This window comes from Podarcis erhardii (genome assembly GCF_964252035.2).
Source record: "Podarcis erhardii genome assembly, chromosome: 1".
NCBI classification, from domain to species: Eukaryota; Metazoa; Chordata; class Lepidosauria; order Squamata; family Lacertidae; genus Podarcis; species Podarcis erhardii.
Window position 1 is genome coordinate 46181571 of NC_138497.1, and position 18454 is coordinate 46200024.

The 18454-nt window shown below is 44.3% G+C and overlaps 1 protein-coding gene across 2 annotated transcripts in view; it reads left to right on the forward strand.

Moving 5' to 3' along the window:
* Positions 1-18454, forward strand: part of HEATR4 (HEAT repeat containing 4) — a 37692-nt gene that overhangs the window by 6826 nt on the left and 12412 nt on the right. For both annotated transcript variants that reach the window (XM_081881446.1, XM_081881445.1), the window contains exons 4-13: positions 331-468; positions 2204-2407; positions 3482-3628; positions 5388-5576; positions 7125-7285; positions 8465-8569; positions 9962-10080; positions 11467-11647; positions 14570-14639; positions 16332-16521. In XM_081881446.1, coding sequence (XP_081737572.1) covers positions 331-468; positions 2204-2407; positions 3482-3628; positions 5388-5576; positions 7125-7285; positions 8465-8569; positions 9962-10080; positions 11467-11647; positions 14570-14639; positions 16332-16521 — 1504 coding nt within the window. The remainder of the gene's footprint in view (positions 1-330; positions 469-2203; positions 2408-3481; positions 3629-5387; positions 5577-7124; positions 7286-8464; positions 8570-9961; positions 10081-11466; positions 11648-14569; positions 14640-16331; positions 16522-18454) is intronic.

Genomic DNA, 18454 nt, shown 5'->3' on the forward strand with positions numbered 1-18454 from the left:
TTGAAGCTACAAACATGAGTTTGACCAAACTGCGGGAGGCAGTGGAAGACAGGAGTGCCTGGTGTGCTTTGGTCCATGGGGTCACGAAGAGTTGGACACGACTAAACAACTAAACAACAACAACTTTTGCCATGAGGTCCAGCCAGCATAGCCAGTGGTCAAGGATGATGGGAGTTGCAGTCCTCAACATCTGGAGGGCACAACATTGACTATTCTTACTGTAACCCCTACACCACACTGCCTTTCATATGCCACCATAAAGTTCTGGGCAACAGGAACGGGATCATCCCTATCTAGTTGTGGTTTCTTTTGTCTTCTGTGTGTATTTAGGGTCAGCCAAAATTGTCCATCAAAAGACCAAGAAGGATCTTATTGTAATGGATAATCATTATGAATATTATAAACAGCTCCAGCAATGCTACCCAAGACCTCCAGAGGTCTGGAGCTTCATGCCACCCAAAAAGACAGGTAAGAGGCGATTACATACTTGTTCCATCCCATGGGTCCAAGTACAGACTGGGACAAAGAATTGACTGATGCACCGAAGAATCCAGCTGTAGGGATTCCAAAGAAAGAGGCACAGAATACCAGAGTGATCACTTCTAGGGCTTTAGGATAAGAGACATGTCAAGAGACTTACAGCAATGCAGGATTCCTTGCCGTGGCTCTCCACTCTGTCTTAGGGTAACTAGGAAGGAAAGCAGCATGCGGGGGGGGGGGCAGACAGACAGATGGAGGGAAGAGGAGGGGAGGTGGAGCAGAGCAGGTGGACCCTGGTGGCCACAGAGGAAGTCACCAATGGTGTGTGAAAGGCAATGAAAAACAAACTTTTTGAGTTTCTGGTCTATGGTCTCTCCTGACTTTGGAGGTACACCTCTGCCTATTCAGTGTGTTCTGAGATGGATCACTGCCCCTGCTCTCTATACAGGGATGAAGTGATGGACATGAGGCAGAAGTTGAAAATGCAGGTGAGCTGTGCACAGGTGAGCTGCAAGCAAGCTGCCAGCCAGCTCTGTAGAGCCTCCCTTTATTGACACAAAAATGCAAACCAGGCAGATACATTTTGGGTTGTGACCTTTACATATCTTCCGATCCCGAGATCGTGGGGTGGTACAAAGTTATTTTGGTACCTGTTTCCAGCGTGTCATTTTCCCCTTGCACAGTGTATGATGAAGGAGACAAAAGGTCTCAGAGACAAAGGTTACAGACAGGGCACTACAGACTACTGAGACTGCAAAAGGCTAGACCAGGGTCCACCTGCTCTGCTCCACCTCCCCTCCTCTTCCCTGTCTGTACGATGTTCAGACAGCTGTGGCTTGTCTGTGACGGGGAGTGTGCCCTGCACCCCAAGGTCACGCATGCAGGCAGACTGGCTGCCTGTGAGTGGGGAGTGTGCTCCCTCCGAACCCTACTCCCCACCCCACGATCATCCCTACTAAGGGAGGGCCATGTTAATCTTTATATTGCGTTCTTCTGCCTATCATAGAATCATAGAGTTGGAAGAGACCACAAGGGCCATCGAGTCCAACCCCCTGCCAAGCAGGAAACACCATCAGAGCACTCCTGACATATGGTTGTCAAGCCTCTGCTTAAAGAAGCTCCCCTCCCCTCAGTTATGGCAGAGGTGGGCCTTGGGGTCTCAAATTTCAACGTGCCCTGTGTGATGGCAAAATTCGGCATTCCCCACCCTTCACCTTCCACAGCCTCCTGTAGTGCCCCTGAGGCTCCTTGCCTAGTTCAACCAAACTGGCCACACTCCCCTAAATCCGCCTCTGGTTGTGATCCTGTCTCCTCTGCAGGAACAGGACTTTTGGGGAGCTCTAGTTCCTTCTGCTTTACTTTCTCTAGACTAAATAGGATTGAAAGAGAGCCTGGCTGTTTTTTTTTTAAAAAAACCTTAATTGATTTCACAAAGCAAATGAATTTTCCTAATAATAAAAATCCTGAATTGATTGGTCTGGTTTGACTTACCTGAATTAATTTATTGTTGGGCCATCAGCCACACCACTGCCATCTTTCTCAATTATTTTATAAGCTAGTGCTGCAAATCTCCACATGTGAGGTGGTAGTATTTTCAAGGTTGAAATAGTCTCAATGTTTAACCCTGTTCCAGTTTTTCTTTCTGTGTCCGTTCATGTCATTGTTGGCAAGGGTTAGTATGGATTGCTACTAACCAATTTCCACTGAAACGCTGCTGGTTCAGTTCATAGGGTGCAGAAGGGAGCCATCCATTGGGCAGCGCTTCCCTCTGTCATTGAACACTTCACCAAAGGGAGCGAAACCGAATCCCTTGAACCAGCTAAGAGAGAGAGAAGATATTTGTACGGAGAGTCTGATCTGGATGTGTCTGAGGAAATCTGTATCCGTAAGACTATGCTGGAACAGTGGAAGGCTGCTTGGAAATATGGTGAGCATTTTATCGCCTATAGGGCATTGAAATAACGACTGTTTTCCTATGGATTATCATTGCTATGGCCAATAGTGGTTAGATGACATAACTAACTTGTTTCGTTAGATCAGCTGATAAAAGCTTGCAAACTCACATATTTGCAATGGATATCCACACCTATGGGTTTTATTGTGACATTTTTCCTTCCTCTTTTTTGTAAATATTTTTTATTAATTTTCAATTAATAATATTCTAATTGGTAACATATCAGATCAAATCTTGCTACATCATAATACGAACATTAAAGCCAGTAGTTATACATTCCAAATTAAAAAATTTCAAGGGGACTTCTCATCTTCTGGATGTCTGGAGAAAATCTCTTTCAGTTATTCCTGCATTCATCTCTCTTGTTTCCCCCCCAGTTTAATAAGTCCTATCTTAACCCATTGTTTTATCTTCACAGTCCTGATGTATGACTCTTTATCATGTCCAACAAATCCATTTTTCTATTAACATGCAGGAGGCAGTTTATTCTGTGTTGTTTTCCTTCAATTGATTTTCAGCATAGTCCTCTCAGTGGCCCCATCTTTCATTTCACCATTTTATCTTTCAGGCTCTGGGCTCTCTCCCAACTCTCTCAGCACATGCCAACTCTCCTTCTTTTGATAGGATTTATGGCGCAGCAATCTTTGAGTTTTTAATGAGTTAGTATTCCAAATATGAGTCTCCCATGGTGTTCCAAATCAGTGTTCCAAGTTAGTGTTCCAAATGTGAATCTTCCATCAAAAAGCAATGCCATGGGGTATATTTCAATAATTGTTTGGTGATTGTTTAGTTTAGCTCACTCCTCTAAGATCCAAGTTTGCTCCCCCGGGCCCTAGGGAAGCCAGCCAAAATCAAAGATTCACCCTCACTTTCACATTACACCATATATTAAAAAGAAAACTCCATGCAAGCAAATGCAGTTTTTTTAATGTGACCTATTCCCCCAATTATGATCTGTCGAATGTCCTCAGCTCCCCCTGGGAGGAGGCAGTTTCTTTTTCTCCTGCGCCACAGCCGCCGTGTGACATTTTTCTTCTTAATGCTCAGGTCCACGATGGCATTCAGCAACTATAGAAGGATTAATCAGAGACTTGGCAGATGTGCACATTCAGAATCGGGTCAATGCTATACTTACCTGCGCAACTGCTGTGCTTGAGCGGCCCCACGAAGTCCACAATGCAAGTGATGAGTCAGGTATAAGCAGCTTCTACTGGAAACTGTTGTAACTTTTGTTGTGGTTTTTGTGGTATAGCAGGCTGGTAAGGTGGCACAATTGTTTAGGACTGGAATACAGACTATCATGGATCCAAGTACCTCTGGTTTATAGACAAAACAGCTAGGGTGTCATCCTATCTAAATTAAGGAGAATGCTTAATTTAACACAGTGAGACTTACTTTCCAGTAAAGATGTATATGATTGCACTATTAGGATTGTACAGTTGAAACCAAGTAATCACATTGCTCCAAATATTTGGACCATATTGTCTGAATGACTAGGTGCCAACATTGTAGGGTGAAAAGCACTGTCTTTTACTTTGGGTTCTTGGCCAAATCATAGAATTTGTTTTTCCCCATGTTCCTCAGCAGTTATGCCTTCTTCTGTCAGAATGGGAAGGCTTTTTTTGGAATGAATACTTGAGAACCTTGCTGAAATCATCAGAGGACAGGGTCTTGAGAGTGCCATGCAGTGGTACCTCGGGTTAAGAACTTAATTTGTTCTGGAGGTTCTTAACCTGAAACTGTTCTTAACCTGAAGCACCACTTTAGCTAATGGGGTCTCCTGCCGCCACCGCACGATTTCTGTTCTCATCCTGCAGCAAAGTTCTTAACCCGAGGTACCATTTCTGTTTTTGTTTTCGTTTTTAACAATACATTTTTATTGATTTTCATTAAACATACATTCATTATACAAATAAATCTCACATATATCTTTGGCTCTGCCGAGCTTCAGACTTCCCTCCACCCCTTCGGTAAGTATCGTACATTTTCTTACATCGCGTATTCTGTTTGTTTATCTGGTTGACCATATGCTGTTAGAGTTAGTCTAACCCTGCCAGTGTCTTTAAGGTTTTACAATTGTCTTTTATATACACCAAATATTTACTCCAACTTTCATAAAACTTCTGTTCGTCCTGGTCTCGTATTTTCCCTGATAATCCGGCCAATTCTGCGTAATGTTTTCCAATTCTGGGCCAACATATTGCACTGTTCTGAATGTCACCATTCCTTTTTCCTCTTCCCCCACTCCACCCACTCCACTTGTGCGAACTTTGGAAGCTAAGGATTAGTCAAAGAATGAACGAACAATGTAAAAGACAGAAGGTCCAAAGGGCAAAAGTTCCAGCTATTTCTGGTTAACTGGTATCAGCATGATTTTATGATCCATCTTTACCAGGAAGAGTATCAGACAATGTATACCAATCTAGCCATTTAGATTCCTGGATTTTTAGTACAGTGGTACCTCGGGTTACATACGCTTCAGGTTACAGAACTATGTTGGCCGAGGTACTATTTCTGGGTTAACAGAGTCTGTAACCTGAAACGTCTGTTACCCGAGGTACCACTGTACTGTTTTCATAGTGAGCATATTTATAAAATGAGTGCTTAATGACCATCAATAAAAGAAACATCTTATTTTTAAAAGCTGGCATAGTTCCTGCATAGGAAGGCAAAAATGTTTACAGTGGTACCTCAGGTTAAGTACTTAATTCGTTCCAGAGGTCTGTACTTAACCTGAAACTGTTCTTAACCTGAAGCACCACTTTAGCTAATGGGGCCTCCTGCTGCTGCTGCACCGCCGGAGCGTGATTTCTGTTCTCATCCTGAAGCAAAGTTCTTAACCTGAAGCACTATTTCTGGGTTAGCGGAGTCTGTAACCTGAAGTGTATGTAACCTGAAGTGTATGTAACCTGAGGTACCACTGTATATGCAAATGTTCTGCTCTTTCTTTCAGTAATAGGGATAGAAACTGGTGGCAAAAATTTAGAAGTTGAAGATATACCAAAGAAAATACAGCCTTTGCTTAGAAATACATTGTTTGATAAGGCTGCTCATGTGAGAATGGCTGCTGCGGTGGGCTTCTACGCCATGGGGGAGTGGAATCCAGTGGCACGGTCCATCATGAAGGATGCTCTGATAAATGGTTAGCAAAATAACTTTCCTCTTCCTTCCATATAGGAACTGTTTTGTGGATATCAAGCATCTCCAAAGCCAATGAATACATTTTATCTGACAAAGAATATTCAAAAAGAAGCCCGACTAGGGCCTGACTCCACCTATAGTTAGATTGTAAATCTACATGCATGTGCCTGGGGACTCAATGGGGCATACCTCTGAGCAAACACGTATAAGATTGCACTGTCAGTCACAGCTAAAGCTGCAATCCAACGCCCTGATCTGCCAGGCTAGAAGGGGTTTGGTTGAGGCAGAAGTGGCTCTCTGCACAGCCCAGACTGGCTCTGCTGGCCTTTGATGGGGCCACTGTGGAGTGTCTCAGTACACCTTCTTCTTCTTTGGCGATCACTCGTGGCCGAATAAGATTGTCTTCCATATACACGGTTTTAAAAGTGAGTCCGTAAGTGACTGTGGAGGCCAATTCTGGACCCACACATCCTTCCACAGTGGGGACACTGGTTTCTGGGTGGGAGTTGGTCACGGTGTGGATTTGCCAAATGTGCCTTCCTCTTAGTGCATTTCTACCTTTCATCCTGAGTTCAAGCGTCTTCAAAACCCATGACACCTTTGGTGAAAGCTGTTCTTCACTTAGAGCACTCACAGGCCAGTGTTTCCCAGTTGTCGGTGTTTATACTACATTTTTAAAAAAAGATTTGCTTTGAATGCCCCTCCTCCTAAAATGGCCTTTTCAAAGGTGGGAATAGGTGTGGAGCTGGACTAGCAAAGGATCCAGTATGCAGTGAGCTGGCCTTGCTGTCATATGTGATGGCAGTGGGCCCAATCCAGTCTTCTTTGCTGTGCCACCCTGGGAACTGTAGCAGCAAAAGGGGCATTCACCCCTCCCCCACTACTTTCCTTCCTGGCTGGCATAAATTAGAATCATAGAATCGTAGAATTGCAAGGGACCACGAGAATCACCTAGTCCACTCTCCTCTGCAGTGCAGGAAGATTTTGCTGAACATGGGGCTCAAACCCACAACCCTGAGATGAAGAGTCTCCTGCTCTACCAACTGAGCTATCCCAGAGTTGCTGGGCTGTGGATTCTGCAGTGGCTATGGCACTGCATTAAGCCCTGCTGCTCTCCCTGACCCACTGAGAACAACAGTATTTATTAATCATAGTTAGCTAGATGTTTTAAGATCAAAAGAGGATATGCGACAAAATGTCATCTTCATGCTGCCTCAGTGTAACTTTTTCAACAATCCTGCTGTGCTTACCAATCACTTTCTTAGACTGCAAACACTCTAATAATTAAAAGTGGTGTGTGTATTAAACTAAAAGTTTTATGTGTTCTTGCATCTGATCTGGGATGGCTAACCTGTGACCCTTCAGATCTTATTGGACTCCAAATCCCACTGGCTCTAGTCAGCATGACCAGCCCCTAGGGATGATGGGAGCTGTAGTTCAGCAAGATCTGGAATGTTCCAGGCTTCCCGCTACTGCATTAGACCAAGCTGGAATGAGATTCTTTTTTATAGAGCGTCATATTATATACTAGTAATTCTTTTGCTATTAGGTAATAATACAGACAGTTGGACTGCAGCTCAAGCCCTGGCAATGGAAGGCAATGTAAGTTTCCATGTAGTGAAAAGGATCCTGACTCAAATTTTTGAGCAGCAGGATGATGCCACAGAAGACCAGGCTTGTCTTTTATTATCTCGACTCAGCCGACAAACAGTAAGTATCAAGGCTCAGGTGAAAGAACAAGCTGGAAACACACAACCATTGTGGCCTGCTGATATTTATTTGACTCAGGCTTGCCCACCACTGTTGAATACAGACACTGGACACTCTTTGTAGCACAAGGCATGCATGTTGCAGAAAAGACAGGCATGAGACTTGTTGTTCTTCTTTGGTGGGCTTGGGCCCAAGGGGCAGGTTCAGCTTCCTTGCACAGAATCCCACAGGGAACGTTCACATCAAAAATTATTTTGCTTTCTGCCTGTGAATAAGTGACCAGGCCAGTTGCTATACTCAACAGATTGTCCATGGGGATTAATGATAATCTTGTGAACAATGACATTATTTCTCCCTGGATTCCAAGTAGATTAGTCAGATGACTGGTTATTTGCAGTATTCCAGTCCAGATTATCACAATGCCATGGACAATGGCTTCACATTGTGTTTTCTTTTTAAAGGGTGTGTGTGTGTGGTTAAAATCTGAATGGGAAATTCCTAATTTAACATTAGTATATATGTATATTTTAAAAAATGGTTCCAGCAGGACATCTGTTTGTTATATACTATCACAAACAGGGATAGCTCACCCCTTTTCCCTGAGTGGTGAAGTTACAGCAGCAGTCTCTTTCCTTGTAATGAAAGAAAGCACAGGAACTGATGGTGTATTTGTAATTATCTGGATATTAAGATCAACCTCCGAGGCCTTGCTCTGAGTTCCCCACATCCGCTGAAGAAAGGTAGATGATGATCAGAGACAGTGGCTTTCAGTTGTGGCCTCCTTCTCCAGAGAGGTTTGCTGGTGCCATATTTGTTTTATACTCAGTGCCAGGTGATAACATGTTAATTTGCCCAGGCCTTAAGGATGTATGTGTTTTACAATGCTGAAATTGTTGTCTGCTTTGTTGATACAGCTTAGTATTTGTTACTATGGTTTAGTATTTGTTTCATAACAAGCCGCACTAAGAGTTTCAGCTGTAGAGTTAATCAGGTCAATTAGTACCAGTTCCTCAAAGCAAACAGCATGCTTTGAAGTTATCACACATTGTTATCTCGCAGTCAGCTCCCAAAATGGTCATCGGTGGTCCTAACTCCTCTCCTTAAAATATTGGCAAGCCTCTGTCCCTCTTCTATACTTCAGTGCTTTTTGGCTTTCCACTGATTGGCTTAATCTTCCAGGGCTTGGTTCATTGCTTACTGGCATCCGAATTGAACAGCTACCAATGGAAGCATCGGGTTTTGGCCTGTAAAACATTTTCACGTATTCCTGGGAGCGTCAGCCAAGTAAGTTATGCCTCACGAACCTAACATACTATAACATCCATAAGAGAATATTGGTAGAGCAATTTTCATGACCAAAGCACTAGCAGATTCAAATATTCCTTCTGACGTGATTCAAGCTTACTAGAGATTCCATTGTTTGGCAGTTCAGAGTGAGGGAAAAACATGTTTCACTCATCTCTTCATTTGTGGCATGCACCAACATACACATAGTAATTAAGGGGGGGGGGGGAATTGTTGCAGTGGTGATGCCACCGTTAAGCATAAAAAAATTAAATCTGATTCATTTAAAATTGCTCCTAAATGGCACTGGTAGTGAAACAATGTGTAAAGACTGAGATGTGAATATATAGACAGAAAATTCTTTGGTTTGAATCCTAAACTAAATTAGCTGAAGGAAGCTCATGGAAGGAAAGTTTCCTGTTGCCTCCTCGCTACCCAGGCCTGTGTGTTCCCTGAAAAGCCTCACCAGGGACTCAGGAGGCCTCCCAAACAGCAGAGGCTTGGGCTCAGGTGTATCCTGGGGATAAAAGGAGAAGGGAGGGAATCACAAAACTTTCCTTCTTTGGATTTTATTAAGTTATCTTATGATCTAAGTCTGATTTTGGAAGATCCCCTTGTCCACCAGCAGCCCACTGCATCCCAACCCACATTGCTTAGGAGGCCACTGGCCCTCCAGAGTAGGCTTTTTGGAGGGTTCTGGTGTCTTCAGAGAGACAGAGGGAATGGGAAGCTTTCCTTTTATGAGCTTCTTAAATTAACTTACCTTGGAATCTAAGCCTGCCTTATGTAGGACCACAGCTCTCTATATGAGCACTGGGTTTGGGATGCACAGGTTAAGGTTTCTACTGCTGGCAGAAATCCTAGGCTTGCCAAAAATATCCATTCCTTCCCAAAGGGCTACCCAGTGATAAAGGGGGCCAGCTTCCTTGATTCCTAGACTTTTCCAGGTGTCCAGGCTTTCTACATCGCTCCCCGCAGAGATGCAGACATCAGAAACAGTTGTACTCTTTTAAAATGATGCCTTGTGACGCAAGGTTGTGTTGCAGCAGTTCTTCTCCTACAGCGCTGCTTTCAGAGAGCAGCATTGGGAAACTATGGACCAGCCCCCTGTCAGTTGTGTTATGGGGAGATTTGGGGCTCTGTTTCTGTTACATCTGAATCAGGAGAGGGTGTGGCTGTTTCAAACCAATGCCTGGACACTCTTATACTACTGTTTTACTGGTTTTATGTTGCATTCTGTTTCAATGACATTGCTTGTTGTCTTTATGTTATACACTGCTTAGCATTTTTAAAAATATTAAGCTGTATATAAATGCTTTTTAATGATCATCTTTGTCTTCTTCAGTGTCAATTTATCTGTTGCCTAAAGTTACTCTTAGTTCTTCTATGTAGGACCTAAAAAACAAAATTGTCCAGCTCATGTGGACAGATTGGAAGTTTGATGTACGCCAGGCAGCTGCCAAGGCTTTGGGGCATTTGGAGCTTGGGAAAGAAGTCCATGATCAACTCAGGTGAGAGCCGTGCAACGTGATAAGACATCTCAATCACTAGCAAAACATTTCCTCTGCAAGATTCTGAAATGCAGATAGACAGTGCATTGGAAACAGAGGGCCTCAATAATGTCTGATGGCATTTGAAATGAGACGCATAGAGATCCATATGCATGTTAGAAACATCATCTTCACTGATGGGCAGAGCAATCCTATACAGTCACATTTGTGCCCAGTGCCACGGATATCCTGGCAAGAGTTTTCAGCCAACGTACTGGAGGTAGTTCCTTCAGGGTAAGTATCATTCTATTGACATAGCTCCATCTCTGCCAGCAGAGCATCATATATACTGCTTCCTAAGGCCACTTAACTGGCCTAAGTCATTTACAGGATTTGCACCCTTAAGTAATGACAAAATAGGATAAAGTTAATAACCATTGTTGCTATGCTCTTAAATGCACAAAACTAAAGCTTGATTGATCCTCTGCTCCATAATGTGAACTGGTCTGATTGTCTGAAGGCAATGCACAGGGGCAACATGAGAGGCAAAATCCAGAATCAGTCCAAGGTCAAGACACTGGGGCCTGGACTCAAATCAGGCAACTGGTGCAATTACACTGGTGCGTTTACTTTGGAACCTAGAGCGCAGCTGCAAGCCATCAAGGCTGCCTAAAGAGTTCATCTGTTAATGAGGAGCTTCTTACTCACAAGTAGCCATTTTCTCTTGAGGAGGGCAGCAGTCTGACTGAGCCTGCACCCGTGGGCACCTACATTCCCCCAGACTCAGCGGCTGATCAGCCTCTGCCTCTGATTCTGTGCAGTGGCCTCCTGTGTCCTGAGGAGGAGGTTGGAGGGCTGTGGCCAATGAAAGGTTTGGCTCTGTCTGGCTGTTAATTGACACAACCTGCTGCTCCATTTGCCTTGGGGAGCTCCAGGTCCTCCTCCGAAGAGGATTTCTCCAGCGTGGAAGTGACAGTGGTGCCCTCCAGGTGTTGGTGGGATACAACTCCCATCATCCCTAACCGTTGGCCATGCTGTCTGGTCCTGATGGGCCCAACAACATTTGGACAGCACCACAGTGATTACCTTTACAGTTCTTTATGCTATACTAGGCATAGGCAAACTCGGCCCTCCAAATGTTTTGGGACTACAATTCCCATCATCCCTGACCACTGGTCCTGTTAGCTAGGGATCATGGGAGTTGTAGGCCAAAAACATCTGAAGGGCCGAGTTTGCCTATGCATGTGCTAAACACATCTAGCTCATGAACACGGGGGTTTATGCTGTTGCTGATTCTATTAACACTTGTTATAATTAATGGCCCTTCACGTCAAATGAAGTCTTTACGCCCAGGACTTAATAACTGAGTTCAACCATTGTTCATTAAGAACACACTTGTGCCCTCAGGGAGAAGCTAAAAAGAGGAGATGTCCGGATGAGGGTGGAAGCTCTTTCATTGATTGGCTGGCTGAAATTCATGACGGCCAGGCTGCTCCCTGGCTTCCTAAAGTGTTTCACTGATGACTTTGTAGCAGTTCGAAAAGAAGCCTGCTGGGCAGCTGGAGAACTTCAGATTAAAGAAGAGATGGTGAGTGTTCAAAATGTAGGGCCAGTGCACCCACGAGGCAAGGTGAGGTGACTGCCTCAGGTGGCGGGATCTGCAGGGACAGCAGATTCAGCCTCCAAACAATGCATCGCCTTCTGATGCTGCTGCAGTGGCAGAGACAGCTGGGATGCTGTTCCTTGGAGGCCAGATCTGCTGCCTCCTTGGCAGCACCCCCCTCCATGCCTCCTTTGCATCAGCCTCTTGGTGAATAGGAGGCACTGCTGGTCTTCTCCCACCCTTTGTTCCCAAAGTGGTCATTTATTTCCCGCTGATTCCTGATGTAGATCTTCACCCACCCCTTCTTCCCTGGGGGGATGCTATTTTGTTCTTGGGCCAGTCCCAGCAAAATGACTGGCAATAGCCCTATATGCGGAGATAAATATAAACTCCTTTCTTGAATGCAGCCTGGGTGGCTTCTTCAGAGACTGTTCGTCAGATGCTAGTCCAGGGCTGGAACAATATAATAATAATAATAATAATAATAATAATAATAATAATAATAATAATAATTTATTATTTGTACCCCGCCCATCTGGCTGGGTTTCCCCAGCCACTCTGGGCGGCTTCCAACAAAGATGAAAAATACACTAAAATGTCACATATTAAAAACTTCCCTGAACAGGGCTGCCTTCAAATGTCTTCTGAATGTCAGGTAGTTGTTTATCGCTTTGACATCTGATGGGAGGGCATTCCACAGGGTGGGCGCCACTACCGAGAAGGCCCTCTGCCTGGTTCCCTGTAACTTGGCCTCTCGCAGTGAGGGAACCGCCAGAAGGCCCTCGGAGCTGGACCTCAGTGTCCGGGCAGAACGATGGGGGAGGAGACGCTCCTTCAGATATACTGGACTGAGGCCATTTAGGGCTTTAAAGGTCAGCACCAACACTTTGAATTGTGCTCGGAAACGTACTGGGAGCCAATGTAGGTCTTTCAAGACCGGTGTTATATGGTCTCGGCGGCCGCTCCCAGTCACCAGTCTAGCTGCCGCATTCTGGATTAGTTGTAGTTTCCGGGTCACTTTCAAAGGTAGCCCCACGTAGAGCGCATTGCAGTAGTCCAAGCGGGAGATAACCAGAGCATATATCTTTCTCACTGATTATTTGGGGAGAACCAACCTTCTATATGCATAGTAGATGTGGTATAAATGCAGGTGCACATCTGGATGTATAACGCAACATCTACATTGTGATTCTTTTTCAGGCTGGGTTCTGCCTGGATGCATGATGTGGAGAAAATGGGTAAAGAGAAATTATTCTCCCTCTGCTATAATACTAGAACCTGGGTCCCTCCAAAAAATCTGAATTAATGGGAGATTCAGGACAGACAAGATCCTTCTTCATGCAACACATAGTCAAACTATGAAATCACCCCCCTTAGATGGTGGCCAACAACTTGGATGCTTTTCCAAGAGGATTAGGGAAATTCATGGAGAATAAGGCTATCAGTGGCTGCTAGCCATGATACATGTGTCAGAGGCAGTGTGCCTCTGTATACCAGTTGCAGGGAATTGCAAGCGGGGAGAGTGCTGTTGTATTCAGGTAATGCTTGCAAGATTCTCACAGGCATCTGGTTGACCACTGTGAGTACAGGAAGCTGGACTAGATGGGCCTTTGGTTTGATTCAACCGGACTGTTCTTATTCCTTTTGATGTAGACTTCATTACATGCAATTTGAGCTGGATCAGGGACGCGGGTGGCGCTGTGGGTTGAACCACAGAGCCTAGGACTTGCCGATCAGAAGGTCGGCGGTTTGAATCCCTGTGATGGGATGAGCTGCTGTTGCTTGGTCCCTGCTCCTGCCAACCTAGCAGTTTGAAAGCACATCAAAGTGCAAGTAGATAAATAGGTAACACCCAGGCGGGAAGGTAAATGGCGTTTCCGTGCGCTGTTCTGGTTCGCCAGAAGCGGCTTAGTGCCGCAACCCCAGAGTCGGCCCCGACTGGACCTAATGGTCAGGGGTCCTAGGGCCAAGATCTATATTAAAGTCCCTTGTCCAGAGACAGAGAACCTGTGGCCCTCCAGATGTTGTTAGACTCCAACTCCTGTCGGTCCCAGTCAGCATGGCCAATGATCAGAGGTGATGGAAGTTCTACTCCAAGAGCATCTGGAGGCCACAGGCTCCGTATCCCAGCTCAATCCCGTTTCGTCCCAGGGAAACATTTCTGCTACATCTCCAAAGTATTTTTGGTAGAGCCAATGAATCCAGCTGAAGTTCCTTGGGGGCTTTGATCTGGTTTGTGGACTTTCTGTTAGCTGTCTCTGAAAGTCCACCCCGCCATAGTCTGTATTTTCTGTGCTTAAAAATAATAAAATAATATAAGCTGTGTTTATTCATTCCCATACTTTATTTTCTAAAAATATTATAGGCACAGTTTGCCAAGACCTTCTGAGCACCATTGAAAGTTAAAGGAATGTGATGAATAATAATAATGATTATAATTTGTACATCGCCCATCCGACTGGGTTGCCGTGGCTCCAGCAGATAAAAAAACACAATAAAACATTAAATATTAAAAACTTCCCTATAAATATTTCCTATTAAATATTAAAAACTTCACCTTCTGATGGGGTGAATGAAAGCAGAAATGTGCTATTGTGTTTCTCTCCTTTATTATGAGGCTTGGACAGGAAAAGAAAATACTGCACATAATGGAAAGATGGCTTTTTCAAGACAATGGAATTGAATGAGCTACCTGTCTGCCCTGCAAAAATGTTACAATACACAACTGATGGGCGGTGTTTGGCTTGGTGGGTTCCTCTTCGTGCCTACCTGCTGCCTTTATATTACAGTCTGGAATTCCCTATTGGGGCAGCCTTGTAATTTATTTGGTGTGAACCATCCCGTTTAAAACAATATGCAAACTAGGTTCTGTCAACTAATACCTTTTTTTGTTGTTGCTGTTCTTAGGTGCTCAGGTGCCTTTTTAAGATAATGCAGACTGACCCTCTCTGGAAAATCAAGACTCTAGCTATCAAAGGTATTGTACAGGCTGGGATCCTATCATTTCCTTCTCATGTGCAGAACCAATCTGTAAAAAATATGGGGATGTTCAAGTTCCACTAAAAATGCTGATCCTCATTTGTGGATGTTTTAATCATCAGGACTGAAGCAGCCCCAAGACTAGTGATAATCCTGCGTTAGCATTTACATAGCATATTTCAAGCATTCAAGCATATAGCAGTTCATATTGTCTCATATTGTTTCCAGAGAAGTAGCTGTCTCTGCTGCAGCAAGAACAGGAAAGAGTTCTGTGGCCTTTTATGGACTATCACATTATTATGGTATCAGCTTCCACGGACTAAAATCCAGTTTGTCACCAGTTATCTTTGTAACAGCCCTGTAGGATAAGTGAATATTTTAATCTCTCATGCTACAGGCATATGTCTGATGTTGAGAGCAAAGCCTTCTGCTTTAGCCTCTTGAGATAACTGCTAAGTGATTTCAACCAGAGACTTCTTGGTACACTCTCTTGGGGCCAAGCTGGATATGCCATTAATTGCAACCTTGCATTGAATATGTACACTTTAAAAACTGCAAATTAAAGCTGCAAGGGAAGGGATATGATTATCAGAATCACAACAAGTCATGGTTGGCGAATGTAACCATTTCCTCCCCTGTTGTGATCCTGAGGGAAATCCCTCCTCTGAAGCTATTATTTGCACTGGGAGGAAATGCCTCCTGCTAGTATCAATTGGGGATTTCCTCTCAACACAAATAGTGCAGCAACAGGGAACCTTGGACCCAGCAGCCAAATGTGGCTTGCCAAGCCTCTCGGTCTAATCCTTGGGACTCTCCCCAGAGCATAACCGCTCCCAAACACACTGTCTCTTCCCAGGCCAGTCCCCACACTGGCCTTCCTTCCCACTCCCCTTGAATGTTTTCACTTGGCTGTAAAGTGTTATTGACCTCTGATAGTGACTCTTGATTGAGAAGAGTGTCTGTAGAAAATAGTGTACTATATAAAGGTGCAATTTACATTCATTTATCTACCCACTTTTGCCTCTGTCCTGCCCAACACTGGTACGTGCCCCCTGGAAGATTGCTATTAAAAAAGGCTTCCCACCTCTGAAATAACACATTCAGGCAAAGGATTTTCCTCAGAACTGCAGCAAAGGAGGAAAGGTTTAATTATCAGCCCCAGAGGCAGCTGCTGTTTGTGTGCAAAAATAACTAGCCATATTTAACATCCTATCTGATACTGCAACAGCTAGCATACTTATTTAGTGAGCAGATACAATGAACTTTTTACATGCCTCAAAAGTGTTTTCCTGCTGCTGAAATTTCACATTAAAAGAGTCAGCGTTAGAGATCCTGCTTTCTAATTTAACACTTTGCCAAAAACGGTATGTCCAGGAGCACAATCCTGGACTGGCATTGAGTTAATAAGTCAACAGTGGCTTGATTTCCAAAAAAAGATGAGTAAGATCAGCAATAATACCTGCATCTACAAAAGATGATTTGGGTATAATCTATTTTGTGCTGCAAGGAAGGTTGAAGCACAAAAGAGATTCCCACCATAAGGCAATTCCTTCCTTCCACTTCAGGGAGAAAGGGTAACATTTTGTTTCTGAGTGTAGGATGTAGAACTTTAGGTGATGGTGGCGCTTGGATCATTGCCTCATCTTCCTGGCATAAATGTTGAAATGAACACACTTTTATTTTCTGTCAGCTCTGGGTCAGATAGGAGAGGCAAGTCCTTACCTGAAAGAACTTCTCCTCTGGGCTCTTCATTATGAAGAAGATCCTGGGGTGCGAAGGGAAGCCTGTCGTAGTCTCATCACCCTCAAGATGAAGGATGAAACAGTTCGGGCTACTTTGCTGGAGAGAATGATTATGGAGCCAAATGAGATGGTCAAAGAGTAAGTCCCTTGTTTCCTAAATTGAGAAAAACTTATGCATTTAGAAAACCACTTCCTTCTCCTGGGTTCTTCTTGGCAGATGTGCAATACCTTTACAGTGGTACCTCAGGTTACATACGCTTCAGGTTACATACGCTTCAGGTTACATACTCCCCTAACCCAGAAATAGTGCTTCAGGTTAAGAACTTTGCTTCAGGTTGAGAACAGAAATCGTGCTCCGGCGGTGCGGCAGCAGCAGGAGGCCCCATTAGCTAAAGTGGTGCTTCAGGTTAAGAACAGTTTCAGGTTAAGTACGGACCTCCGGAACGAATTGAGTACTTAACCCGAGGTACCACTGTACTTCTTCAGGATAATGCTCCTGTGGAACACATTTACAGTTTCTGGGAATGAACTTTGTGCTTGCGGGAGGGGGGAAAGAAAGCTGAAGTCCTGAAACTAAGTTCTGTTTCTCACTGGGCACTCCCACCACCACCCATTTGGTGTGCGTAAGGCCAGCGGGTTATGTGTATAGATCTCCTCCACTTAAGAGTGGCCCCTGAGTGAGTCAGGATTTCCCCCTTACATGAACTATACTTATAAATTGGTCCCCTTCTCTCACACACCAAACATGTAGCTAGGGGGCCAGGGCCTGTATGATCTGGCAACCCCATCATGAGTTAATGTTTAGCCTTTGCTTGTAATTCTGTTCCTTTCCTTGCAGGTATTCCAATGAGCACCTCTCAGATTAACACTAGAGTGGCTTCAGAATTAGCAGTCCAGAATAAGCTCTAGCTGTTCTTAAGTAACACAAACAGAATAACCTTTGAGGGCATATTTGGCCTTGCAGATTTTTACCTTGTTCATAAACACCCCATGACTATCTAACTTTGTATCAGATGTACCCCCAACCCACTTGTGCAGAATTTTGAGGGCATGTGGAAGGCTTCAGGGAGGAGTGTGATGTGAAGTTATGCTGCAGAAGTCTGTTTCACTTGTGCACAGACAGCACTGGATAAAACTCATAGTCTAGACTATTAAAAAGTATCCAAACAGAGTTTTAAGAAACACTAAAGCCTACTTTTCATGATTAACTTGAGAACTGGAGTTGTGGCCTTCAAGTGCCTTAGATGGGACTGAAACTTTCACTGTAAACATAAACATTACTTCTGAGAAGTACTATACTTAAACCTGATCCATTCCTCACCCCACTCCCCTCTTCTACGTAGTCATGTGCTCCTTCCAAGCCTCAACCAGCCAGAATTGCTAGCTACATCTGTTTTTTCAGTAGTTTATCATTTTTACCACCTACCCTAATAACCTTCTCCCATAAACTGCTGCACAGGCCAAGCAGATCACAGGGTGATACAGAAGAATGCAGTGTAAGGTTACAATTGGTGGCCTTTGCCAGCAAGTCTGGACCAAGTGCCATGCCAGGTCTGTGGTACCAATACCCATCTCTTCCCCAACCTGCCTCATACTCATGGCAAAGACAGATTTTAGTGTCTCTTACACCCACCTCCCCCTTGTATTGCATCACAAGGATTTCAGAGGGTGCAGCAAACATATGGAGATAAGTGGAAGCATGAACCAGCTTCAGATAAGCCCAAAGGACCCATAGGGGTCCTTCTTTAGCTATACACTGGTACTTCCGGTCTACGAACAGTCATGTTAACAAACACTTCGGACAACGAACTCTGCAAAACCAGAAGTAGGCGATCCGGTTAGCGGACTTTGCCCCGGAAGCCGAACACTGGCGGCGGGAGGCCTCATTAGGGAAAGTGCGCACCTCGGTTTAAGAACGCTTTGGTCTAAGAATGGACCTCCGGAACAGATTGTTTGCAACCTGAGCACTGTACACTGCCGCAGGGGCAGAAGGATCTACTTACACTGTTGCAGGTATCTCACAGAATAAGGTGCTAGCTGTATGCACATAGTAAATACAGACTGAGAGAAG